This window comes from Schistocerca cancellata, chromosome 8 (genome assembly GCF_023864275.1).
Source record: "Schistocerca cancellata isolate TAMUIC-IGC-003103 chromosome 8, iqSchCanc2.1, whole genome shotgun sequence".
Classification (NCBI taxonomy): Eukaryota; Metazoa; Arthropoda; class Insecta; order Orthoptera; family Acrididae; genus Schistocerca; species Schistocerca cancellata.
In genome coordinates, this window is record NC_064633.1 from 396594800 (window position 1) to 396622248 (window position 27449).

General features: G+C 41.4%; 1 protein-coding gene across 1 annotated transcript in view; it reads left to right on the top strand.

The window, feature by feature from the left end:
- Positions 1-6566: 6566 nt before the first annotated feature.
- Positions 6567-27449, top strand: part of LOC126095591 (sialin-like) — a 64798-nt gene continuing 43915 nt past the window's right edge. The window contains exons 1-4 of the mRNA XM_049910364.1: positions 6567-6719; positions 10028-10261; positions 10341-10428; positions 15802-16046. Of these exons, the coding sequence (XP_049766321.1) occupies positions 6567-6719; positions 10028-10261; positions 10341-10428; positions 15802-16046 (720 nt within the window). The remainder of the gene's footprint in view (positions 6720-10027; positions 10262-10340; positions 10429-15801; positions 16047-27449) is intronic.

Genomic DNA, 27449 nt, shown 5'->3' on the forward strand with positions numbered 1-27449 from the left:
GCCGGTATTGTTAAAATCATTAGTTGATAAGTCAGCAGAATATACTACCAAAGGAAACGAAACTATTGGTTCATATTAAATCCGATTATATAATACTTCTCACGGATATACAAATTAATTAAGTAATTCATGTGAAATTCACATGTGAATAAAACAAAACAAGATCACTGATCAATCTCATTAAGAGGCCAGTAAGACAATACATTCTACTCTCGTGGATCGGGGCCACAGGAAGTCAAGCAAAAGATACATCGTATCTAATAATATAATTTATATCTAACATATAATTTATTTATTTTTTAAAATCTATATGAATATGCAATACAGACTGTCTTTTATTTTTTTAATTAAATACCGTTTGAAGATTGCTGATATTTCAAACTATGATTTCACAAATAAAGATATTTGAGTGAAATTACAGAAACTGATCTGAATCAACAATACCTAAACGAATCGAACATCTCATCTCACAATGCATTGCTTACCAAAGCAGGCTCAGTGCCACATCTGAAATCAGTGCTATCACCCATAGAAGCCTATTTCCTCCTAGTACAGCACCAGAAGTCGGAAGGCTGCTAACGTCAGAAACTCGCATCTGCCTCCCTCGGGGCCTAGCACTAGAATCTTGCATCTCCTTCCGTCTTAAACTAATCTCAGAATGATCTTCATACTTCACATCTGAGCTCTCATCAAGCTTCGGGTAAGAAAACCGCTCCAGCTTGTTTCTGGCCAATTATCTTCTTGCAACAACTGAACGATCAGTCACCTTCATATCCTCCTAAATGAATTTTTGAAATTGGCCAGTGGAACAGTGGGAGATTGACTTGTTAACATACCCTCCTAACAAAATATAAAATTAGTTGAGTGGGATTTTCCACGTAAGGGGACAGAGGGAGCCAAACAGCAAGCGAGACAGCACTTGTTTGTTCGACAAATCGTTCCAGTACCAGCTCGTCGTAGAACTTGGGTCCTTTGAAAATTTTCTTTTGACTAACTTGGGGCTATACCACAAAAGGTTGCTCCTCGTTTCACTACTTAAAGGAAAGACGCATAATTACACAAGAGAAGGGGCGTGGCTGAAATCTGAAGAACGATTTTGTTTTCCAAGTCGCCTCACACCACAGAATTTGAAGAAGTAACGAGCTCCATACTGTAGAAGAAAAATCTTCCATGGCTTGGCCGCAGCCCAGAGTGGCTTGGTGATCTACTCAAAGAGCGCTTGTGTGGAAGGGTAACCCCAGCTTCCTTCATCTACGGTGACGAATTCGTTTTCCATCCATAAAGACTTGCCAGCTGTAGCGCAAACCCACAGCTGGCGTGAGGCCAAAAGCGAGCATTAAGTTACTAGACAAAAATTTATTATTTTATAGCGAATATTAATAATGGATCATACTCTGCCTACATCAAGAGATTTAACTATTACAGTCGGAAAATGGGATGAGGTACGGTTGACATACTGAACTTCTGCTGTTGTTTCTGCTAATTATTACTACTTTATCCACTTACTTCTTTTCTAGAGGCAGAAATTAATCAAGAAACAGAGGTAGAGGTTGATCTCAATGAAAAAACCCAGCCAAGAATTGGTGGGATCGTTTTACAATGCTACTGAACTTTGTCCACTGATACTCAACATTGTTTGTGCTGGAGATGAAGTTTTCATGCTGACCACGCAGGTGATCAGACATCTGTTTCTTATCGCTCTTCCAAAGCAAAAAGATATTCCTAACTTCCTTTGTATTCCTGTTTACAGCCGTATTCAGTGATGTTGTAACGACCTTATGATCACTGATTCCCTGTTCTACACTGGGTCGAAAAGTTCGGATCTGTTTGTCACCAGCAGATCTAGGATGTTACCTACACTAGTCGCTCCTCTGATTGAATGCGCAAGGTAATTTCCGGAAAAGTTATTTGGAACAATTTTACACGACTCCCTGTCCCCACTATGCTCTCTAATCACTTGAGTTTCCTAGCGTACAGATGCTACGTTGAAATCTCCACCTGATACTGAAACATGACCGGGAAATTTACGAAATATTTTCGAAGTTTCATCTAAAAGGTTCCGCCGTTACTGGTCCTGAGATACAACACCTCTCTTTGTTGACAAGAAATTAAGAAATTAAAAAAAAAATATTTTCACCTAAAATGAAACAAACACTAGACGGGTAGTTTGTCCTTCTAAATCTATACTTTTGCTATATAGTTCAATATGGTACAAATAGAGAAAACTCCAGACGCCACCTGCATGCAAGATTTTACTTGTAGAATGTCTAGATGCAGGCTCGTCCAAAGTGTGCCCCTGGGGCGCTAGCGCCCACGATCGCCCGAGGCCAGCGCCCCGGACGATTTCGTATAGGCCGGCCGGAGTGGCCAAGCGGTTCTAGGCGCTTCAGTCTGGAACCGCGCGACCGCTACGTCGCAGGTTCGAATCCTGCCTCGGGCATGGATGTGTGTGATATCCTTAGGTTAGTTAGGTTTAAGTAGTTCTAAGTTATAGGGGACTGATGACCTCAGCTGTTAAGTTCCATAGTGCTCAGAGCCATTTTTGATTTCGTATATTGTCGCAGTGGCCGAGCCGTGTCGCTTAGCTGGCCGTGCGGAACGCCCGCCGCGCCTCACTATGCCCCTGTACACGCGCTTCTTACGGACGACAGACCGCCGCACCAGCAGCAGTTAAAAGCATTGATACGAAACAATGCCGTTAGTCAACAGACGTAAAGCTACAGTGGATCAAGGTGGATGGTCAAGAGCAGCAGACAAAAAGAAAGAGGAGCGGCGCGTCCGCACTATTTAAAACTGAGTGGGAAATTAATTTCCTTTGTACTGCTGTCGAAAATCATACCAAATGTTTAGTATGTCATCGGAACCTCATGTGTTTAAAAAAGTACTCGATTGAATGGCACTTTAATACCTGCTACAAATATCAGTTCGAATATTTGTCGCAAGAGGTATGCCAGTGAAAGCTTGAAGAACAGAAATAAAATTTCAAGCAGCATCACTGTGAACTAAGTGTTTCCTATCGTATGACTCTTAATTATTTATAAAGATGACAAATAAAACTATATTTTATAATCCGACATGTCACTTAGCAGTGTGCCAGTTATCGAATATCAGATTGTCAGCAACAAGGAACATTTCTTTTCGGTTAATTTTTATATTTGGGTTGCATTAAATCGCGTCGCACAGACATAACAAGAAGTTTCAGGTGCGTTATTTTTTGCCACTTTCTGAAAACCCTTCACAAACGCTCTCTCGGGCAGCAAAGTGTCATTAAGAGTCATTCTTTGTTTTTGTATATTTGTGTTTTTATGGATGGGAAAACATATGTTACAGTTTGATCTATGTTTCCAATTAATTAAAACGCAAATGTTCCAATAGATAAAAATTTATTTTGCGACCACATTTCACTGTCCTCGCCAGCGTCTAACGCCGCTTTTCAGAGAAACTGGAGGAAAACGCACCTAAAACCAATCTTTTTTTGTTAGTTTTTATTTGAGTTTCAATGAATGAAACAATTAAATGTTAAAATGATAAAAGTGTTTAAAAAACAGGATTGTACAAAATTAATTGTATGTTCTTTTTTGCCGTGGTAGGAGCAGGAAACAGGTGGGCAAAGTTTGTGCGCAAGCTACAAATTCTCGCTGAGAATTGTGAAAGCAGCCGGCCGCGGTGGTCTAGTGGTTCTAGGCGCTCAGTCCGGAACCGCGCGACTGCTACGGTCGCAGGTTCGAATACTGCCTCGGGCATGGATGTGTGTGATGTCCTTAGGTTAGTTAGGTTTAAGTAGTTCTAAGTTCTAGGGGACTGATGACCACAGATGTTGAGTCCCATAGTGTTCAGAGCCATTTGAACCAATTGTGAAAGCAGGGAATCCCTTTGCGGCTGGGAATCTCATCAAGGATTCCCTGGTCGACTCGGCGGCTTGTATTTGCCCAGCAGACCCCACAGAAAAATTTGAAAAAAGAGCTCCTTCGCCTCAAACTGTTGCTCGCCGAGTTAAAGATATGGCCTCAGATATGGAGCAGCAATTGATGGAGAGAGCGGCAAACTTCATTTCATTTCCTATCGCCCTGGACGAGTCCGCGGACGTTGCGGACACATCTCAGCTCGTCATATTCATTCGAGGTGTCGACGACAATCTGCGTGTCACAGAAGAATTTCTCGACCTTATACCATTAAAAGACACAACCACGGGTTTGGATATTTTTCTAGCCGTAGAAAACGTGTTATAATCAGTGGGCTTAAAATGGGAACGCGTGGCCAGTGTAGCAACGGATCGAACCCTTGCGGTACGATGGATACGCACTGGACTTCTGAGTTTCGTCAGGTCAAAAATAGCTGAAGTTGGCTGTTCCTAATTCGCGGCAATCCATTGTCTGATACACCACCAGGCACTTTGTGCGAAGATTGTCAACATAAAAAATGTTATGGGCACAGTTCTTCAAACGGTTAATTATCTGAGATTGCATGGAGTCAAACATCGCCAATTTAAAGAATTTCTGGCTGATGTCGAAGCGGAATACCCGGACATCCCCTACCACGCCGAAGTGAGATGGCTGAGCAGAGGAAAGGTGCTTCATCGGTGTTTCTCCTTGAGGGGCGAAATAAATACCTTTTTGGAAATAAAAGGGCATCCAGAAGAACTACTTTGTGATCCTAAGTGGGTGGCGAATTTGGCTTTTTTGAGTGACCTTACTGGTCATTCAAATACTTTGAACATTTCACTCCAAGGCGACAATCACACTGTTGTTGATTTAGTGCAGTCGATTCAAGCAATAAAAAAAAAGTATTTCGTGGGAAAAACAGTTGCGGGTGAAGAATTGTGGACCCTCTCCTGCACTAGACAGCGTTTAAGAAGATGTAGATTTTTCAGATTATGTTCAAATCATTTGCGAATTACAAGAACAGTTTGAAAACACATTTTTGGAGATAAGTGAGCTTCAACCGGCCTTAGATATATTTGTTTGCCCGTTTTCCCTTCGGGCAGAGGACGTCTTACAATTTCTTCAACTAGAGCTGATCGACCTGCACTGCGATATCCGCCTAAAGGACCGCTTTCTTGTGTGTAAAACTTTGGATGACTTCTACAGCTGTCTTCCACGAGAGAAATATCCTCTTTTGCACAAGCACGCGGCTAAAGTCCTCTCAATGTTTGGCTCCACATATATTTGAGAGCACTTTTTCTCTCTTTTAAAGCTAGCTAAAACTACGAACCGTTCATTACTTGGCGATAAAAATGTGACAAATTCTTTGAGGTTAGCAGTCTCATGGAATATTGTACCAAGCCTAGACAAAATCGTTTCCTCGAAAAAGAAAAACGAGTAAAATGTTAACTGTCTTCTTTAACAAAAATGACTGTAAGAATTAAAGAGTTTTATAACCTCAATTCTATTTTTAATAAGTTTTCAAACTTGGTCAGTTAAAATTATTACGTACAAAACAGCAAACTAAACATACGATTTCTAAACTCTGAAAAGGGACACAAAAAGCTGTAACACGAAGTACAACAAAAAATATTTACTTGTAACTACTAACAGTAAGAATGAGACTCTATATCCCTTACGAAAAATTATTTCTAAAATAGAATATTTATGACTATAGTTCATTTAAGAAACTGATATATTTTTCAGAAGACGCCTATTGTACATGTGACGAGTGTGCTTGTGCAGTACTAATAGAATCAACTTGTGGGTCAGAAAACTACTAAGTTATTATTCGATTCTTGTTATGGATATTGTTTCCTAAAGCTTTGCGCAGTAATTCTGCCACACGAACATTAGTTGTTGCCTAGACAGCAAATGGTTTGCTTGTTTTACCGCTCATCGACCTCTTTTACAGAGGTGCGCTTTCTCTGTTATTTTGTTTACGTTGGATATGACCGCAGGACAGTCCAGAGCAGTGCTGTGCGGTCTCACTCGCTCCTCGCTCCGCAGCTCTCTCTCTCTCTCTCTCTCTCTCTCTCTCTCTCTCACTCCTATGCCGACACTAGCGACACACGGTCGCGCATCGTGCGCTGAACTACACTGCCTTGCGCCCGCCGGGCGCAATTCTTGGATGAGCCTGGTCTAGAGAGAGACCAGACTCACAAGTTGGGATGGAGGCAGATCAGCAGAGATTTCTTAGTCTTGGACCAATGCAAACACACCATATTTCATGACCAGCTCGTCCCCTGATTCAACGTCACTGTGCGATTATGATCCCCAGTAATCTCTCCACGCAACAAAGCAGAAATTGCAATTCCCGCAATTATCGATATCTACAAACAGAATACAAAATTCTTCCGTATCCTCATACTGATCGTTACAAATATAATTAATAATTTCTTTTCATTATTATGTAGTCTTATAAAAATGTATTATTATAGTGAAAACCAATTCGAAAAATGAGAAAAAAGTTTGAAATTCTTTACGATGGTGCAGAGTACTTATGTTATACATTTTGAAAATATTAAAAAGAATAAACAATACAAATGATGATTGCATAAAGAAATATTGCTGACAACTTTATCCTTAGACGTGCACATGTTACATTTTGCAGCTCTCTTTCCACTTCGGTATGCTATAGCAGCGATGGGTATACTGGCAATCCTCTCCCAGTATATACTGAAGGTGACTCTGTCGGTGGCTATTGGTGGAATGGTCAAGCAAGTATCTCAGGAAACCTCGGCGGATGAAACTTGTCCCCTGCCAGACACTGCAAGTATTAACTCGACAGACAGTGAGGTATGTGCAACTGCAGTAACCATAAAGTACCAAGAGTAGTGTCATCGATCATAATTTATCGAATATCACTGAGGTGACAAAAGTCATGAGATACATCGTAATATCGCGTCTTGCCTCCTTTTGCCGGCGTAGTGCGGCAGCTCTAAGTGACATGGACTCACAAAATCGTTGGAAGTCCCCTACAGAAGTGCTGAGCCATGCCACCTCTATAGCCGTCCATAATTGCTAACGTGTTGTCGGTGAAAGATTTTTTGCACGAACTGACCTCTCGGTTATGTCCCATAAATATTCGACCGGATTCTTGTCGGGCGATCAGCGTGGCGATCTGCTGGCTCGAAAGATCCAGATCGTTCTTCAAACCAATCGCGAACAGTTGTGTCCTAGCCACTTTGGGAACATGAAGTCCATGAATGGCTGCAAATGTTCTCCAAGTAGCCGAAAAGACTATTTGCAGCCAATTATCGGATCAGTTGGACCAGAGGATTAAGTCAATTCCATGAAATCACAGCCCACAGTACTATGGAGCTACCACCATCTTGCACAGTGCCTTGTTGACAACTTCGGTCCATGGCTTCGTGGGACTGCGTCACACTCAAACCGTACCATTAGCTCTAACTAACTGAAACCAGACGTTCCCACGGTTTTCCGGTCGTCTGGAGTCCAATCGATATGGTCACGTGTCCAGGAGAGGCGTTGCAGGCGATGTCGTGCTGTTAGCAAAGCCCCTCGCGTCGGTCGTCTGCTGCCATAGCCCGTTAATGCCCAATGTCGCCGCACTGTGCTAACTGATACATTTATCATGCGTCCCACATTCATTTTTGCGGTTATTTCACGCAGTTCTGCTTGTCTGTTAGCGCTGACTACTCTACGCAAACACCGCTGCTCTCGGTCTTTAAGTGAAGGCTGCCGGCCACTTCTTTGTCCGTGGCGAGAGGGAATGCATGAAATTTGGTATTCCCAGCACACTGTTGGCACTGTGGATCTCGGAATACTGACCTCCCTAACGATTTCCGAAATGGAATGTCCCATGTGTGTAGCTCCAACGAGCATTCCACGTCAAAGTCTGTTAATTCCCGTCGTACGGCAATAATCACGTTGGAAAACTTTTCACATGAATCACCTGAACACAAATTGCAGCTTCGCCAATGCACTACACTGCCTTTTTATATCTTTTGCACTCTATACTACCGTCATCTGTATATCTGTGATCGCTATTCCGCCACTTGTGTCACCTCAGTGCAATAAATAGCGCAAATAAAAGAATATCTGAAATGAAAATAAAACTTTCTTGATTTAAATGAGTGGACGCCAGATGTTGTTTTTTCCCCCCACATGATAAGTACTTCTTTTCTCCGCTTTTGCATTTATCTGATTGTTTATTCGATTAATACGAAATCAATTAGCCACATGTTCCTGATTCACGAAGGTACCTATATTCTGTTCAATTTTATATACTAAATGTACGTTTCGAAGAAATATAGTTTCAAAATTTTATGTTTTGTATGTCTCACAATAAAAGACGAAATGAGTGTAAGATAAAATTGGAGATGTTCACTGCAGAGTTATATATTATCTATTCCACAGATTTGATGACGTTTGTGGATGGAGTAATTGCGGTGGTGGGTTGAGATAACAGATAGTTGCTTTCTCCCTTATTATGAAGTGTACAGCGCATCTGTACAGCACAATATTCACAGAAATAAAGGGAATAGTGAGCTTTACATAGCTCAGAAAGGTGGTTCTACTGAGAGTCCACTAACAGTAAATAAAAACAAGGCAATATGGGGAAACATTGTGCCTCGTATTAGTGGGAGCTTCGAAAAGAAAGAATTAATCCTGACAAAAACGATTTCAGTGTGACACACGATTTCTGGCACGATGATGTTAATGAAAAGATATTTGCTGATAACATTATCAGCAACCTATGGCCTCTGTTTTTATTTTTTACGATGTTGCCGCTAGTCGTTTCCATAATGGCGTGTGGTGCATGTTATTGGTAATAGTTAACTAGTCACACATTACTGTGGGTCGATGAAAATGTAAGAAAACGACATGTAGGGGACCGCGTTGGATAACGTAGGAGTGTATGGCCTGAGTACTGGAGCTTAAGAAATGGATATTACGATAGTTGTGTCGTGTGAGTTAGTACCTGGCGCCTACAGAGCGGAAGCAAGATTCAGGAATGGATAAGGGAAAGGAAACGGGAAAGGAAACGCCATTACCGGTTGGGAAGAGTTCTACTGCATGAAGATCTGAGAAAGAACATATGCGGAACCTACTTTTTGGACGGGTACAAAGCATTGAGAGCTGAAGCACTGATATGACTTGCTACAAATGGAAACATGATTAAGCGTTGATGAGCAGAAAGGGGCGAGGGAAACTTTTAGACTATCATCTGAGCGGAACAGAGGTTATACACATATTCAAAGGCACAGTGAACTGACTTCGGTTAAGACAAGGTGTAGCAGGTGAATGAGATTATATAATTGCTCGTCGGTGGAATATTTGGAATGAGAACTACGTTGCTAGCAAGAATTCATCGGTAAGAAGAAGGAGCTGTTCAGTGTGTGTGTCGATGTAGAATGGATTCAGGCGCACTGGTGAATACAGATCAGGAGGATGTTGCACTAGGACATTTGGAATAAAAGAATGTATGATGTAGACAATTTCTATAGCCCTGGGTAGTAGCTAATGGCTACAGTGGTGTTGTATATTTATATTAATCACATTAATATCCCATTGTAGCACAGACGCAAGTACCGACAGGCCTGACAGTAGTTATTTTAATGTGTGTTACTTGGGAAATGGTTGGCGTTGTGTAGTCAAAAGCCAAAACTGAGCTCCTCAACACTTAATTACTTTTGTTTTGTTGCTGAAGAGCAAGATGTTCAGCACCCGGAATAACATCTTCATCACAAGTGGGAGGAGTGCGATTTCCATCCTCGTATGAACATCCTGATTCAGTTTAGTTAGGTTAAATCAAGTGAAGTAAATACTGAGAGGGATCCTTCAACACTGTAGCTGACCATTTCTTATGATTTGAGCGGACACCACTTTACTAAGGAATGCTACATCGCCACGGACAGAATGTTGACCTATAAACCATAAGTGTTCTTCTCTTTTTGTTTCATCGAATCTGCGTCATTTTAACTCATTATCAAGCTACCATCATGAAACTAATAGATCGATGGTGGTAAGACGACACTGGGATGGGAAGTTATGTCACTACAAAAAGATGTGTTAGAGCTGAGGCTCGTATCTTTCCCCTGTAGCTGCTGAAGGATTGTGTGTCATGTTTTGTGTTTCAGGGAGGACAATTTGAATGGGATGAGGACATGCAAGGTTACATATTGTCCTCCTACTACTACGGGTACGCAGCTGTGAACATAATCGCTGGTTACCTGGCTGCCCGGTACAGCGCCCGTTGGGTTTTCATCACAGGGCTGCTCGCTGCCGGTGTTTTCACGGTCGTGGGTCCTATCTGTGCCGATGCTGGCCCTGTGGTCTTCATGATAACACGCTTACTCGTAGGCACATTCTCAGTAAGTATTGTCCGGATGCGACTCCTATTCTGGAAATCGTGATTTCTAAAGTGCTAAACCTATTACAATATCTTTTCAGGGTGTTATCATACCAGCAATGCACGTGCTACTTGGCAAATGGTTCCCTGAAAACGAGCGACAAAGACTGGGAGGACCCATTTTCTCAGGTAATGTCCGCTGTCAATTAAGTGTGGCCAATATTCATATTTTTTTTTTTTTAGGGCTGGGGAAGGAAATTTTTCTTTAAATTTTGATTTTCTAAATGCACAGGAGTTATTCTTCAATCAAGGCTTTCTTTCACGAGATAACCAAATACAACACTGAGGAGCTGTGCGTAGGTAATAACATCACTTTGTCTCATTGTTGTCAGAGAAGTTAGAAAGAGCCCCGAACGAATTCCGTTTGAGCTAATGCATTTTATCTAAAGAAAATGCTGTCATTATATATATTGCTGTGGTTTAAAATGGTGACATACTTTTTTGCGGTCCCATATGACATCACTCACTCAGAGAACTGCCATAATGATGACGGAAGCTAGAAATAGAAATAAATCACACGCAAACCTCACAAAATGTTTAAAACGAGCAACCCAATATACACGTAGAAAAAAGTGCAACAGAAATTAAATTGTCTCCTCATTAGTATTCCTGTTAAATGTCATCCACTAGCACAGTTAATTTAATTAATTTGAACGAAGTATATTGGAAAATAACTGTCACTACTAATCATCAATTGTTGTTTTACCTTAAGGGTTGCCACCTCAAAATGTGAAAATATAATTTCGGTTTTAAATACTCACCTACTTACTACTTATGATTTTTGTCAGCATGCTAACACTGTTCGAGACAGTTACCACAGCTATAGTTATGTGGACGACACACTTGCAGTTTGGCCCTCTGACCAAGAAAACCTACAAAATTCCTGTGCCAACTAAACAGCATACATGACAACGTTATGTTCACCATGGAGGTGGAAGAAAACGGATGCCTACCACTCGCAGACATTCTGATAAAGAAGAACCTTGTTGATACCCAGGTACATTCCGTCTACATCAAGGAGACATACATGGACGTGTGCCTAAACGCCAAAAACTACCAATATCCAGAGCAATGCAAATTTGTACTCACCAGTCCAGGACACTGACCCAAGCTGTATGCATCAGGGAAAGTCTGCCTACCGAGTTACAGCATCTGCGCCAGCGGAGCAAGAGGAAGAAAGAAAACATCCAGAAGAAGAAACAAAGCCCTTGGCGTTCTTTCTGTACGCAGAGACATCAACAGCCAAGATTGCCGGGATAAAGGAGAAGCACAATATGAAGACTTTTCCGCTCAACGGTTAAAATCAAGATGTTTAGATCAGTCAAAGAACAGTTAGGGGTACGGAAACTTGACGTTACATCTTCGTTTGCGTGTGTGGCAGGCAGTACCTCGGCCAGACGCAGCGATGCATCTCGTAGTGAAGTTCAGAATATATGAGGAGAGTTCGGCTCGGCCAAAGCGGTGGCAGAGTACAGCATCACATGTTTGTTTTTGAACAGAATAAGATACTGTGCCGTGCCACAGGGTTCTCGGATTTGACTATCAAAGAGACAGTGGAAATAAGAGTACACTACGATCTTTTCAACTGGGACATTGGTTTCCAGCTGAGCTCCTCATGGGGTGTGGTGTTGGGAAAAATGGGTCTCGAACGCTCTGACGTCAGAGCGGCAGAGACTGCGGGGGCAACAGGGAGGAAGCACCAAGACTCGATGCCCAGAACCCACATCATCCGCGGGGGTCGGGAGGGGCGGGGGGGGGGGGGGTGGCAGCACACCACTGGCAGCGACGTCTATTCCGGAGGCACATGATTGGCCCACCTGTTGGCCGCTCGGTACAGGTGTCTGCAGTCCAGCTACTCACACGAAACCGACAATTCGCCTGAAGATGACGAGTAGAAAACTTGTCGAGTCGTTGCGACAACACGATGCCGGAATTCAGCTGATATCCCGAGAAAATTTCTTCAACGGTCTGTCTTATCAACATTGGTGACGCATCTTCAATAAAAAATACACCATCAACTTTGAGGTGTCAACTGTGGACTTTACCATTGTTTACAATTTAGGACTGGTTGTTGAAGGTGTAGCGTTATTTGTTTCAGCAACTTACGAATATACTTATTATACTTACTTTATAATTAAGCTGGATGTGATGCGTGGAAAACCGAATGAGTATACAGAGAAGTGTTTGGCAACTAATGTCATCTTATTAGAAAGATATTTTATCACCGTGGATAGAAACATACGACGGACTCAGTCGAGCAGACCACATACAGCTGGCCAAGATTGTCGACTAAAAATTATTTGCATAATAGAATTCGACGAAATAAGGTAGATTATTTGGGAGAAAATTCGCTACGAAGCACCTACTACCTTGTTGCCAATGAAATGTGTACCTCGAAGGATGCTATCATTGTTATATCTGTAACCATTATGATCCTCTGTTCAAGTTTTTGTTGCTGGTCGGCGCCACAATCGTTGCACTGCAGTCGTTGGTGACGGTGGAAAATTCAAAAATGCAAGACGATGAGAAACTTAGAAAAAAATAAAAATTTAAAAAAATCCATATTATTCTGAAATATCAGGTACGCCAAGATAACTTGTAAATCTTTTTACTGATTACCAGTTTCGACAGGTTTGTGCTGTCATCATCGGATGTTTAACACATTAGCAGAAGTGCCAGATGTTTACAAAATTGCAAGTCACATAGTGATGTTACGTCATTTTGCAGTAAGAGGAAGCAAGGAACATCAAGAAGTCAAACATAAAAACACGACAAATACAAAAGATACATCGTGTTGTGCTGATGTCCTAGCATACTTGTCCACTTAATGGTCACTATAGTGTTAACTGGATGAGTGGGCTAGAATCTAAGCACAACACGATGTATGTTTTATATTTGTAGTTTTTTTATGTTACTATAGATAAGGAGGACTTGGCCTGTTAAGTTATAGATAAGGACGCTGATACCGCCATCTTGGATGGTGACATCATGGGTAGGTCACTGACCTAGATCACATGACCTCATGGATATAAAGAAATTAATACTTTTTGACATTTGAAGGAAGTGAGTCAGAATGTTTATAGATATACTACAGCCGTGTTGAGTGTACCGGTGAAACAGAATTTACCCCTCCCTCCCTCCCCACTCTTTACAAAAATAAGAAAAAGTGTCCAACGAATGGAGCGAAATTTTGAATCCGGAGTTCATTTGAACCAGTGGATTATGCTATAACAGACCATACATGCACTGAAACTGAAGATCGTCACGTTTAACAGTTGCTATGATTTTAGTTTATTGCTAAGGAATGTAAGTTGTTTATGCAAATAATGAACTGAATATTAATTTCGACAATTAGTCATTTGTCTTAAACTACGCCGTTTAACATCTACTATTTTTCAACAGTTCAGTGCGTGAAACAATTGAGGACACATTTCTATGTACTTGCTACGAGCTTCGCGCTTACGATGTATGCGAATGCAATGGCTTAATGGAATCATGAGCAGGAGAGGAAGGATAGTAAGTAGGAATGAAATTTAACATCTTGTCGAGACTTGGACCATGAAAAGGCAAAGCACTAATTCCAATGGAGAACAACGGCGAAAGGAACTGCCTCTCGCTTCATAGAAGGATCGATCCCTGCACTTCCCCTCCATCTTTAGACAGAGAGTTTGGGAAAACAGAGGAAGGTGGCTTCGGAGGAATTGTGAACAATTTCCTCTCAAATATGTGTTTATTGTCACCGACCATATGTGCTTTAGTTTAGATAATTGTCTGAACTTTGGAGTTCTTTGTGAGAAAAGATGGAATACATAATTTTTAGATGTGAATCCAAGAGTACTACAAAGTGTGGCTACTTAAAATAGCAACTGCTGTGTTTGAGGAATGTGAAACCTTTCGCTCTAGAATTTATAGTACGAGAGGAGCGGCTGGGATATTACTGCTATGAAAACTTTCCCCGTATGGGATGAAAAATAAAAATATTGATTACTGTGCAATGCCACGGCGGACGAGGAAAACTTTAAAGGTGGGAAACTAAGCAAAAAAAAAAATGAAAAATAGATAAATGAAACTAACGATTACTGTCAAAGGTATAAATTACGTTTTCACGCAGTTATCAGGTTACCACCTATTAATATCAAGCCACTGAAGTGACTGCGGACGTCAATGTTCGAAGGTAATTGACCGACCAGCTTAACATGATACTTACGTAAAAAAATTACGTAAGGAATGAAAAGATATGATCGGTAAATCGATTTCAGAGGGCTTCTGCTTTATGATATTCAATAAGTAACGGGAGAAAATGTAATGTGTTTGGTCATTCTACCCACGAATAATTTGTTACCAGTCCTTTCTTTGCGGCTTCTGAAAAGAAAAATGTAAATATTCATACAAAGTTATGCTTATTATCGTGGGATATGATACTACAATTATTAAATTCCATTTACACATTTCCAAAATAATCTTCTATTTTATCTAAAGTTACGGTGCCACTCAATGGCGAGAAGACTTAAGTATGGTTCCATTTATTTTACAGCAAAAACATACAGAGTTCGTTTCCGTTTGGCCGCTTCAGAGAAAGACTCTGACCAAACGCTTTTACTATGATTTTAGTTACGAAACTTGTTGTACATAGAGAAACAAAAACAGGAATTCATGCGTATCACAGCATTAATATAGTTCTATTGCTATATTTTCATCTCACACTTAAGACGGTTATGAAGCTACACAGGGGCGAAGCATATGTGTGTTTCATTGTTAGCACGTATAACGATGTAAGTGGTAGAGTGGAAGGCGAAAGTCCTCATTCGAAATTCCCCTTAGCGCATTTTTCAACACGATAACATCATATCACTTACAGCCTTGAATGTATGGGCAACCTTCACAGTACAAGAAACATAGTTCCTACCCCGTCTTGACTGTAGATAAGTGTCGCCAACCTGAAGGGTAGAGTCTCTTCACAATTAACTTTAAACACTTTAACGTGGTTTGCAGAGCTCATTACTACTCGCCTACTGACGCAAATAGAGGGGAGAGAAAGAGAGAGAGAGAGATAGATAGAGATAGAGAGATAAAAGTAGTTTAATAGTTCGTGAAATCATCAAAACCCTATCTGATTTGATTCCCTGACGTACATACGCCTTTTTTGTAGTGTTGCATGGCGTCCCAAGAAATGTTCTGAGGTCTTAATCTTTTATCTATTTAATCATTATAGGTACAATAATTTTGTGGTTTTAGGTCTCATGTGACACTTGTCCATAACAAGTAGATGATTATTTAAAGCACTTACTTCCTACTTGATGAAATGCCCCTAGACAATTATAATTTTGGGGAAAGCAAAGGAAGTTACATAAGGGAATGATGGTGTTACTCAGCTGTTTTTAAAATTAAATCAGTTTTTCTTAATGGTCTTACACAAACTACACTTTTTACTTACAAACATGTGTTCTAAATAGCACATATAAGATATAATGGATATCCAATTTCTTTCATTTCATTTTGCAGCGGCATACTTGGGCACCGTAATATCAATGGCATTGTCTGGAACCATTGTGAAGAACTTGGGCTGGTACTCTGTGTTCTACATTTTCGGCGGCGTCGCAATAGTTCTGGTGATTCCATGTTTGTATTTTATCTACGATGAGCCTGAGTCGCACCCTAGGATCACAGAGAAAGAAAAGGACTTTCTTTTGACTCACACTGGTAGAGATCTGACAGAAAGCAAAGAGAAGAAGGAGCTTGAAAAGGAGGTAAGTAGCCTGACGCCGGAGATTTGACACTGAGAGCTGCAGCATGCCGTCGCAGGTTGTAAATACACAACATTTGTTAATTGCAACCACATAAGCCGCAATTAACCCAATTGCTACTAAACCTAAAAATGTTCACTTCAGGCATCCAAAACTGTTTCAAAGAAGGAAGGTCTCGTGTAGTATTGTGGCTGGGAGACGTCGAGTGATGGTCTAATGATAAGTTCACATGACGGAAGATCGATGCGAATTTTCAAATCGCCTGTTTAGACATCAAAAAATTCAACAACCGATCACACGAGCGAGCGAATTTATACTTGCAGATGAACATGCGTTAATGTACGGTTAGAATTGTAGATGTCGCCCGTGTGCTGTTCAGTTGACCGGGTGTTCCCGTCGTATCTTCTGTCGCGTGTGTTTTTTGTTGTTTTTTTCTGTTAAATTTGTTAATCGATTTTGAACATCACTCATATATATAACCAGCCCAAGATCCATAGAAAACAAAAATCATATCTTACCTCGAATGCAATTGAACTTAAGTCAATGATCTAAGCAAATTAACATATTCAACATCGGTATTTTATAATGTAAAAAAAAATTCTATTTCCTTATATTGTTGCTTGACTGTCTATTACAAAATCGTATAGGAGCTTATACACTTTTTGTCTTCTGTTGGTAAGAGAGTTTTAATGTTTGTCGGTAAAGCGTTTACAGTGGTCAATCAGATACTTATTAGTTTTGCAGTTTCTTGATCTCTTCTGTAGTAGCCGAAGAAAGTGTGATCTACATCTGCCTCACAATCGAATTGGCATTAACAGGATGTGATCAAGTTGAGGAATGCCGGTATCTCCCACCATTGAGCTAAAGTCACCCAATTTACACTAATTTATTTTTTGGACATTGCCGAAAGTAAGTGAAACCGAAGGCGAGAATATTGACTTCGAGCTACTGATGGATGAAGTGGAAGAATATAGCGTCGTAAATATACAAAAATATAATTTTGGGACGGTGAGGTTGGGAAGAATTGATCGTCTGTGAGGAAAAGATTCAAGGAAAAAATGTAGGGAAGAAACAATGATTAACAAATGGGGCCAGTACTTTTGTTCATATCATGCAGTCTTCATATTCAAGTCTATCTTAATAAACAAAATAGTTGTCAATTTAGCCTGAACGTCAACCACTGATGAAATGAGTCGTCCACTATGAGTAGCATTTATACCTTTGAGATATCCTTATAAGAGATCTTCGTGTGTAATTCGTCTCTCATTCCAACATAGTTGTGAACTATTGTAATTACCTTTACAATGTGTTCGGCGTCGTCCACATTGACATCTCATGGTCTATGTAATATTCTCCCTCAGTACACGCTATACTTAAAGTACACTCAGGATACCTATGTGCTGAAGTTAGCCGACAGTTAAATATTTTTTGTTCATAGTTTAGTTGCTTTTCGCCGTAGGGGTTCATTAAAGTTTCCATCAGCCCAAATGCTTCGTCAAATACTATCACATAAGGAAGTGCCATGTCGTGGTTTTCTGTTACAGCTCTTTGTTTTGGTACATCCTACAATTTTTCATCGAGAGGACGGAATCTCTGAAAATTCCTGAGTCGCTGTCTTTTCCATAAGAGCGAATGTCTACCAAGATAAGGCGACAGTCAGAGTCACACGGCGCCAACAGAACTACAGATAAAAAAAAGTACTTGAAGCCTCCAACTAACGAATAGGTCGCCATCAACGATGTCACGTATCCTCATTCCATGAGACACTGCAGAGACGTTGAAATTTAATCTAGGAGATTGGCGCAAAGTCTTAACACGCTCTCTTTCCCTCTGCCGGCCAGTATTGGCGGAAAAATTTCTTCTACCTCGAGTCGGGCGCTACCACATCGTAATGCATTAGCGACGTGGGCTACTGCAGCAAATTACTGTTTCATGGTCTGCAGACGACGGCCCGCGCTGCTGAAAATTATAACTACATGAGCAGCACAGCAGCTCACAAGAAATTTTATCAGACCTGTGGTTTTCAACCGGAAATTTGCTAACAACAGAAGCCACACTCATTGAAAAATATGGGAGGTTTTATACTAAATCCAACTAACAGAGAAGTTTTACAGCTACCCAGATTCACACGTTTTCCTCTTCATTACAGTCGCGGCACTGGTGCGTCCTGTCGGCCCTCGCCTAACCCTTATGTAGGGGGTGCCTCCATCATACATTTGTGTATGAAACTGCACCAGTAAGCAATTTATTTCACAATATTTTAATTAGTCAGGCATTAACTGAAAATGTAGGTGCATCGATGAAACAGACGCGTCGATCAAAATCGTACCAAGAACACAATTCTCAATGGATCTAGTAAGAGTCTTGCTTACAATCCACTACTTTATACAATAAAAGAAACGAGTTTACTATTAACAGTAACAATCACAGACCTTGATTTTTGAAAGGTTTTTCCTGGTTTATTTTCTTGGACAAATTCACCGCCTGGGCCATCACAAACAGACTGGTGTATAAACCGGACTAGACCAGGTTATTCTTTTCGCCTAGCGGCCCACCTTAGTCGCCCTACCACCAGCTGAGGTCCGTGATACACCAGTACTATGAACAAAGATACTCGTCTAACTTGGTGCAGTCAAGTCGATGACGTTTGCTACTGGGCTATGGGACGCTTGCACCAGCTGTTTCTCCTTCCATCACCGACCCGACAATGCAGCTAGACGTTGGTCTCACCTTTTACAAGATGCTCTTGCGGCCGCTCATCGATTATGCAGCTGTCGTCTGAGGTAACGCTGCGGAACAGCATGTCGCTCTGTTCCAGCGAGTTCAAAACTGGGCTCTTAAGAAGGAACTGTAGTTACCTCCAGACTCTCCAACAGAGCTGATTCACCTGGTGGCATGTGTCACATACTTACAGGAGCAGTTCCACGAAATGTCATGGACCATCTTCGACAGAACAGAAGACTCCCGGGATAGATCTGGGCACTGGGACACAAAGATCATCGGCGCATCCTGTGGAGTTGAAGTGTCGGCAAGTACCAGAAGGAAGGGAAGGAAACAGAGAGCCAAAATGACATCCATGCATGAGGTGGAATAGTCGACGACTCGAAGATAGAACGAACTCCCAAAAGGTTTATTCTGCACCAAACTCTGGGAAGAAGTAAACCGGCCGAGATCTCTCAGCTGCTGTAGAAAAAGTCCTCCACCCGCTGTGCACCTAGAGCGTTACTGCGCTACCTGTCCAGCACGAAATGATGAGACCAACGACTAATAGTTAACGCCTGCTAAACGCTTTGTGCCACAGTTGTAGTTACAACTGGAGGTATAGCGCGACGTGCTTGGTATCCCACACCTGGGAGGTCAGCATTTCCGTTTATGTTAGCAGCAGGAACCAGTTCTGGATTAGTAAAATGCGTTATCGCCTGAAGAAGGCGACAAAATGGACCGCTGAAATACTGTGTAAAAATGGTTGTATCATTCAGCTGCTGACACGACAAGAATTTTGTAAGCTGCAGCTTGCCTTCTGCAAGCATGATATGGAGCTTTAAATGCAACAGTACATCAAGGAATTCGGGCAGTGATTGCGGTCTTCTTCCAGAATTCTATTCAAAGCGATGGGCCACTTACGTAGCATCAGTACGAGGCTGGATGCCCGCCTTTTCAATGTAGGCAAATCTGGTCTTTGGCATATTGAGAGGTGTATTGGTATTTTCCTCAGTAAGCCGTCAGAGACTGACCGCAACATTCGTGACACAGCAGTTTTTCTTGAATATATTCTTATTTCCAATATAATAAATTTCCTTGAGACCGAAAAGCTTCTGTCCACGAGTCAGTACGGTTTTAGAGAGCATCGCTCGTACGAAACTCAGCTTACTAACTATGGATGAAGGTTTGACAGGCAGATTCCACATTTCTAGATTTCCGGAAAGAATTTGACACGGTGACCCACTGCAGACTGTCAACGAAGGTACGATCAAATGGAATAGATTCCCAGATATGTGTGTGGTTCGAAGACTTCTTAAGTAACAGAATCCAGTACGTTGTCTTCGACGGCTAGTACTCACCAGAGACAAAGATACTGTCATGAGTGTCCTAGGAAAGAGCAATAGGACTGCCGTTATTTTCTGTATACATAAATGATCTTGCGGACAGGGTACGCAGCAATTTACGGATATTTGCTAATGATGCTGTGGCGTACAGGAAGGTGTCGAAGTTAGTGAATGTAGGAGGACATAAAATATCTTAGACAAAATTTTTAGTTCCTGTGATAAATGGCAGATAGCTCTAAATGTAAAAAAAATCTTAAGTTACTGCAGATGAGTAGGGAAAACAAACCTGTAACGTTCGGATATGGTATTAGCAATGTCCTACTTGACACAGTCACGTCGTCTGAATATCTAGGCGTAATGCTGCAAAGCGACATGAAATGGAACGAACATGTGAGGGTTGTGGTATGCTAGGCGAACGTCTGTCTGTCTTCGGTTTACTGGGTGAATTCTGAGAAAGTGTAATTCATATGTAAAGGAGACCGCATTTGGAAAGCTATTACGACTTATTCTTGACCACTGTTCGAGTATTGGGATGCTTACCAGGTCGAATTAAGGGAAGACATCGAATCAGTTCTGAGACTGGATGATAGATTTGTTACCAGTAGGGTCGAGCAACATGCAAGTATGTCTCAGATGCTTTGGGAATTCAAATGGAAATCCCTGGAGGGAAGGCGAAATTATTTTCGTGGAACACTATTGGGTAAATTTGGAGGACCGGCATTTCAAGATGACTGGAGAACGATACTGCAGCCGCCAACATACATTTCGCGTAAGGACCATGAAGATATGATAAAATAAGAGAAATCAGGGTTCATACGGAGCCTTATAGACCTTCTCTCCTCTAATTGTGATTGGAACAGGAAAGGAAATGACTAGTAGTAGTACAGGGTATCCTCCGTCATGCACCGTATTGTGGCTTGCAGATTATGTACGTAGACGTAGATCCAAGAGCTGCTGTGTGAGGTTAGGCATCTGCAACCACCTCACAGTAAGTCCTTAAGAACGGCAGGGTGTGCAGTAGCAGAAGTCAACTGTTCATAACCAGACATTCACGTCACGTTCAGTGCATTCTCGTTCCGCAGTGCCAAGGTGTATCAAATCAAGCCCTGTCGTAAAATGCAAGTTCAACGTTCACTGTCTCTAACTAAGTAAATCAACTAAGTAGAGCAACTAACTAAATGTAGAGCAAAATGTCAAAATACTCCAGCGATTAAATAAAGGGCAAGAAATGGATTTCTTAGGGGAAATGCAGATATATACACATTACAGAAAATACGAAGACAAGATGCTAAACAAAAAACTTGAAAGTTAATTTCTTCAGATGCTACGACAATGTACTTCAATAAAAGTAGTAACACATATAAATAAACACCATTGTAAAATAAATGTAAGCGAATGCATGTTGTTAAGATAAATAGCTTCTGTACAAAAGCATATCTGTGGAGGACCTGTAACATATCACTGTCAACTACATCTCAAAACATCTTTGCAACAGTTTGGTTGTGTAAATTATTCTAGGTGTGTACTGTGCACTAAAAGTTGTGAGTGATGTTTTTCATGTGTGAGACTCAGCACAAATCGATCATAAGAAAACTTTAAGTACACGTGCTTCCAAATTTTGCCGATTTTACCGATAAGTAACTGAAAATGCGCTTTTGTTTATAAATTGCAGTAAAGCCAACAAAATAAAGCAGAACCTCACACATCGAAAACATTAGGAAAAATGGCATAATATTACGAAAAATGGCATAATACAAAGAAACACGCACTTGAAAATAGGAATCATTTCCCGAAACGTGTCGCGTAAAACACAAATGAAAAAAAAAAAAAAAGAAACTGAGCAGCAGTAGGTACGACAGTGACACAACGAACTGTTACGAACTGGTTTCTCCAAGGACAGCACCGAACCAGTCGCCCTGTAGCGTGCATTCCACTGAACCAAAACCACCGCCATGTGCGACTTCAGTGCTGTCAAGCGACCACTTATTGGAGAGTAGTGTGGAGATGTGTTGTGTTTTTTGATGAAAGCTGGATCTGCTTCGGCTCCAGTGATGGCCTCGTGTTGGTTAGAAGGAAGCCAGTTGAGTGTGTGTGCTACGCACACTGAATATGCAACTGAAGCTATCGTCTGGGGTGCGATTTCGTATGAAAGCAGGAGCATTCTCGTGGTTACCCACGCATTCTGACTGCAGATTTGTACGCCAGTGTGATGATTCGACCTGTTGTGCTCTCATTCACTAATAGCATTCCAGGTGGTGTTTTCCAACAAGTTAACGCTCGCTCACATACTGCTGTTGTAACCTAACATGCTCTACAGAGTGTCAACACGTTGCCTTGGCCTGCTCGGTCACGATATCTGTGTCCAATCGAGCACATATGGGACATCATTGTACGATATCTCCAGCATCATCCACAACCGTCCCTGTACTGATCGACCAAGAGCAATAGGAATGGAACTCCATCCCACAAACTGACATACGATACCTGAACAACACAATGCATGCACGTTTGCATGCTTGGATTCAACACCGTGGTGGTTACAGCGGGTACTAATGCACCAGCATTTCAAATTTGCAATAGCTTATCTCGCGCGTACATTAACCTGTGATCGTGCCACGTTAATCACTAGACAAATGTATTCCAGAAATTTCATTATTCTGCATTGATTATTTCTTGGTAATGCTATTTTTTTCCGTCAGTGTAGAACTATGTAGGATGAGTTGCGTAAGACGTAATCAACGAGTCGGTGGTTGTCCCTCGTCGAGGGTGCTGGAGAGCTCCTAAGGCCCAGAAGAATGCTCGAGATCATGATTAATTTTGGTAATACATGTGTCAGTTTCAAAAGACAGACATTTGAGATAAATAGGAATTGGCCAAGCTAATTGCGAGTGCAGAAGGACTACAATGCCTTATATTATGTTTCTCCGTGTAGGATCGATATTTATGAAAAGGGTGTGAATGGAGGTAGCAGGAGGAACAATGGCGGTGCATGATGTCGTGGTATTCTGATGCTCCTGTTTGGCATGCACACAACGATGTGACAGTCTGTTGCGGAATAAATTGAATCGTCTACAGAAATTTGTTAGCATATAGCACATTGGTTTAACAAGCCACGGCTGCAAAATTCTAACATGAATTCTTTACAAACGAATGGAAAGACTGGTAGAAGCCGACGTCGGGGAAGATCAGTTTGGATTCCGAAGAAATGTTGGAACACGTGAGGCAATACTGACCCTACGGCTTATCTTAGAAACTAGATTAAGAAAAGGCAAACCTACGTTTCTAGCATTTGTAGACTTAGAGAAAGCTTTTGACAACGTTGACGGGAATACTCTCTTTCAAATTCTGAAGGTGGCAGGGGTAAAATACAGGGAGCGAAAGGCTATTTACAATTTGTACAGAAACCAGATGACAGTGATGTTATTCAATCTGTATATTGAGCAAGCAGTAAAGGAAACAAAAGAAAAATTCGGAGTAGGTATTAAAATCTATGGAGAAGAAATTTGAGGTTCGCCGATGACACTGTAATTCTGTCAGAGACAGCGAAGGACTTGGAAGAGCAGTTGAATGGCATGGACAGTGTCTTGAAAGGAGGATATAAGATGAACATCAACAAAAGCAAAACGAGGATAATGGAATGTAGTCGATTTAAATTGGGTGATGCTGAGGGAATTAGATTAGGAAATGAGACACTTAAAGTAGTAAAGGAGTTTTGCTATTTGGGGAGCAAAATAACTGATTATGGTCAAAGTAGAGAGGATATAAAATGTAGACTGGCAATGGAAAGGAAAGCTTTTCTGAAGAAGAGAAATTTGCTAACGTCGAGTATAGATTTAAGCGTCAGGAAGTCGTTTCTGAAATTATTTGTATGGAGTGTAGCCATGCATGGAAGTGAAATATGGACGACAAATAGTTTGTACAAGAAGAGAATAGAAGCTTTCGAAATGTGGTGCTACAGAAGAAAGCTGAAGATTAGATGGGTAGATCGCATAACTAATGAGGAGGTACTGAATAGAATTGGGGAGAAGAGGAGTTTGTGGCACAACTTGACTAGAAAAAGGGATCGGTTGGTAGGACGTTCTGAGAGATCAAGGGATCACCAATTTAGTATTGGAGGGCAGCGTGGAGGGAAAAATCGTAGAGGGAGACCAAGAGATGAATACACTAAGCAGATTCAGAAGAATGTATGCTGCAGTACGTACTGGGAGATGAAGCAGCTTGCACAGGATAGAGTAGCATGGAGAGCTGCATCAAACCAGTCTCAGGACTGAAGACCACAACAACAGTAGCACATTGCTGTAATTATCTGGTTTTTGATAGCGTTGTGTTGGGTGTAAAACACAGGAGAGTTGATGCAGTGTACATACCGTTGAGAAATTATTTTACTGGTAGAAGTTAAGTCTGATTTCCATTAGCCCAACTGCTCGTAGCAGTTGCTAAGTCCCGCAGAAATACCTAGAGCCATCTTCGCTCATACACTGACGGAAAAAAATCGCAACACCAAGAAAGAGTTGCGCGACATAAATGAAAGTTGGTAGGCATATTTCTACACCTGAGAGATGATGTCTACGCAGTAGCGCCATTATGAGGATGCAAATCAGGTGTGCTTTAAATTACGGTGTAATGGTCGTGAGCGTTAGTTACCTGCGAAACCGGACGTGGTTAATTAATGTTAGTCGAGAACATCTTGCAGACGACAAAGACAGCATTATCAGTACCTCATTGAGTTTGAATGGGGTCGTGTAATAGGGCTAAGAGAATCTAGATGTTCCTTCTGTGATATTCCAGAAAGACTTGGCAGTAATGTAGCCAGTATACATGCTTGCTGGCAGCGGTGGTCACGATAATATACGGTCGTAAGAAGATCGGGCTCTAGACGGCCACGTGCCACTACCGAGAGCGAAAATTCTCGTGTTCCGCCGAGACTTTAGCGCACCGTACTGCGTCTGCAGCACCAGTTTGAGCAGCAGTTGACATCACAGTGACACAACGAAGTGTTACAAATCGGTTACTTCAACTACAGCTCCGAGCCAGACGCCCTGTAGCGTGCATTCCACTGATCCCAAACCACCGCCATTTGCAGCTTCAGTGGTCTTAAGCGAGAACTCAGTGGAATGCAGGATGGGAGTCTGTTGTGTTTTCCGATGAAAGCTGGCTCTGCTCCGGTGCCAGTGATAGCCGTGTGTTGGTTAGAAGTAGACCAGTTGAGGGCCTGCAACGAATCTGTCTACATACTGCACATACTGGGCCTACAACTGGAGTTATGGTCTGGGGTGCGATTTCACATGAAAGCAGAACTCTCGTGGTTATCTCACGCATCCTGGCTGCAAATTTGTACGTCGATTTGGTAATTCGGCCTGCTGTGCTGCGATTCATAAACAGCATTTCATGTGGGGTTTCCCAACAAGTTAACTCTCGTCCACATACTGCTGTTGTGACCTAACATGCTCTACAGAGTGTCAACATGTTGCTTCCGCCAGTTCTATCTTCACATCTGTCTCCAATGGAGCACATATGGGACATCATCGGAAGACGACTCCAGCGTCATTCGCAATCATCACTAACCGTGCCTGTATTGACCGACCAAGTGCAACAGCCATGGCACTCCATCCCATAAACTGACATCCTGCACCTATACAACACAACTCATGCTCGTTTGCATGCTTGCATTTGACATTCTGATGGTTGCACTGGTTGTTACTGTATCAGCACTTCACATTTGTAATGGATTATCTCGCGATGAGGTTAACCTGTGATCTTGCAATGTTAATCCCTTAAATATGTTGCTCGCGAGATTTCATTACCGAGATTTCATTACCGATTTCCACTTCGTGCAACTGTTTTTTACTGGCACTAACCACCCTCCTTCACCCCTGGTAACGCCAAGTGAACGTCAGGTTGCACCGTAGTTCGGAATCCACATCCACTACGGCTAGAGTAGAGACGGTTTAGATTGGGCCATGACACATAGAAGTCATGGCAAACAGAAACTCTGCCCCTAGCGATATTTCTTAGCGTATAAATTTTATTTTATTTAATAAACCAGATATCATGCAAAATCACAAGGCATTATTTTATTTAAAGTTGAGTGATTGAAAAGTTTGGTGTCGGACTGGGATCTGACGCTCCTGAGACGATTTAGTTCCATCACTTTGTTGTTTTCCACAAGATTCCTAACTCTTCAACATCTCGACGAAACGTTCATACATGAGTTCGACTCCTGGTCTGGCACAAATGTGTACATTTGTGGACAGAAATAACTGAGATGGCTGAGAGAGGAAAGTTCTGAAAGTTATTTACTCTGGCTCGATCGTGCGTTCATTCACGAGCATTCAAATTTGCCTGCTTTTTGGTCAAAACTGAATGTAATGTCCTCTGTTATAAAAAGTTGAACTGAAATAGCTATTGCGAACAGCGTGTCTCAGTACACACATTTACATAAAGACAAAACTGACTGGCGTTCACTGTGCAGGAAATTAAATCGATTCTGTGCACGCCCAAAATTTGAAACACTGACATTACATAACTACAGTATGAAACACACACTGTTCGCTGACTCATTAAAAATCTAAACTACACAGAAAATGCTTAAAATCTGAGCGGTGGAAGTGTGAGATGAGAAAGGAAAGAACCAACAAAATATGAAAGAACCTCGCCTGAAGAATTACCGCTTAATCAGCAGCAAGAGCACAGAATGAAGAAATCACGCCATCTAAAATACACTAAATTAAAACTAAACTACTGGGAGAAAGATTGAAATGATATTTTCCTACTAAAACAGAAAAAACTCCTTACTTGAAATGTGAATATTTATTCGTTCGTTACAATGACTATTCCAGATTTTAAATTCTTATTTCACAAGAACTTAAACTCACAGAAAACCGAAAACTTTTGTTACTTTACAAAAGTCTTTCAAGGCAGTGCCTTTAAGATTATGGAAAATAAAATGAATTAAACTGAAATGACCTAAACTGAGGTGGGGAGGTACGCGCCAGCAATAATTATTATCTTAAAACATATTCATAATGCAAATCCGTTCGCTCTGTTTCGTAAACGCTGCGTTATAAGTCCTCCCATGAGATTAATAATTCCTAACAATTTTATTCAGCAAAATCCTTCTCTAATATGCACTACACTAAAAGTTCTGCCAACTTATCCCGTGTCCAACACTCGACTACCCTCTGCTCTTCACTTGTGCCATAGATCTCAAGTTCAGAGATACTAGTTTCACTGTCATAGGTGGACTATTCCCCAGATGTGACACGTGACTGCTTCGCTCTCGTAACATGAAATTTCCACCCATTCCGAAAATATTCGCAAATAAATGCCCAGACCACCTTTATATGTCCACCTTTCATTT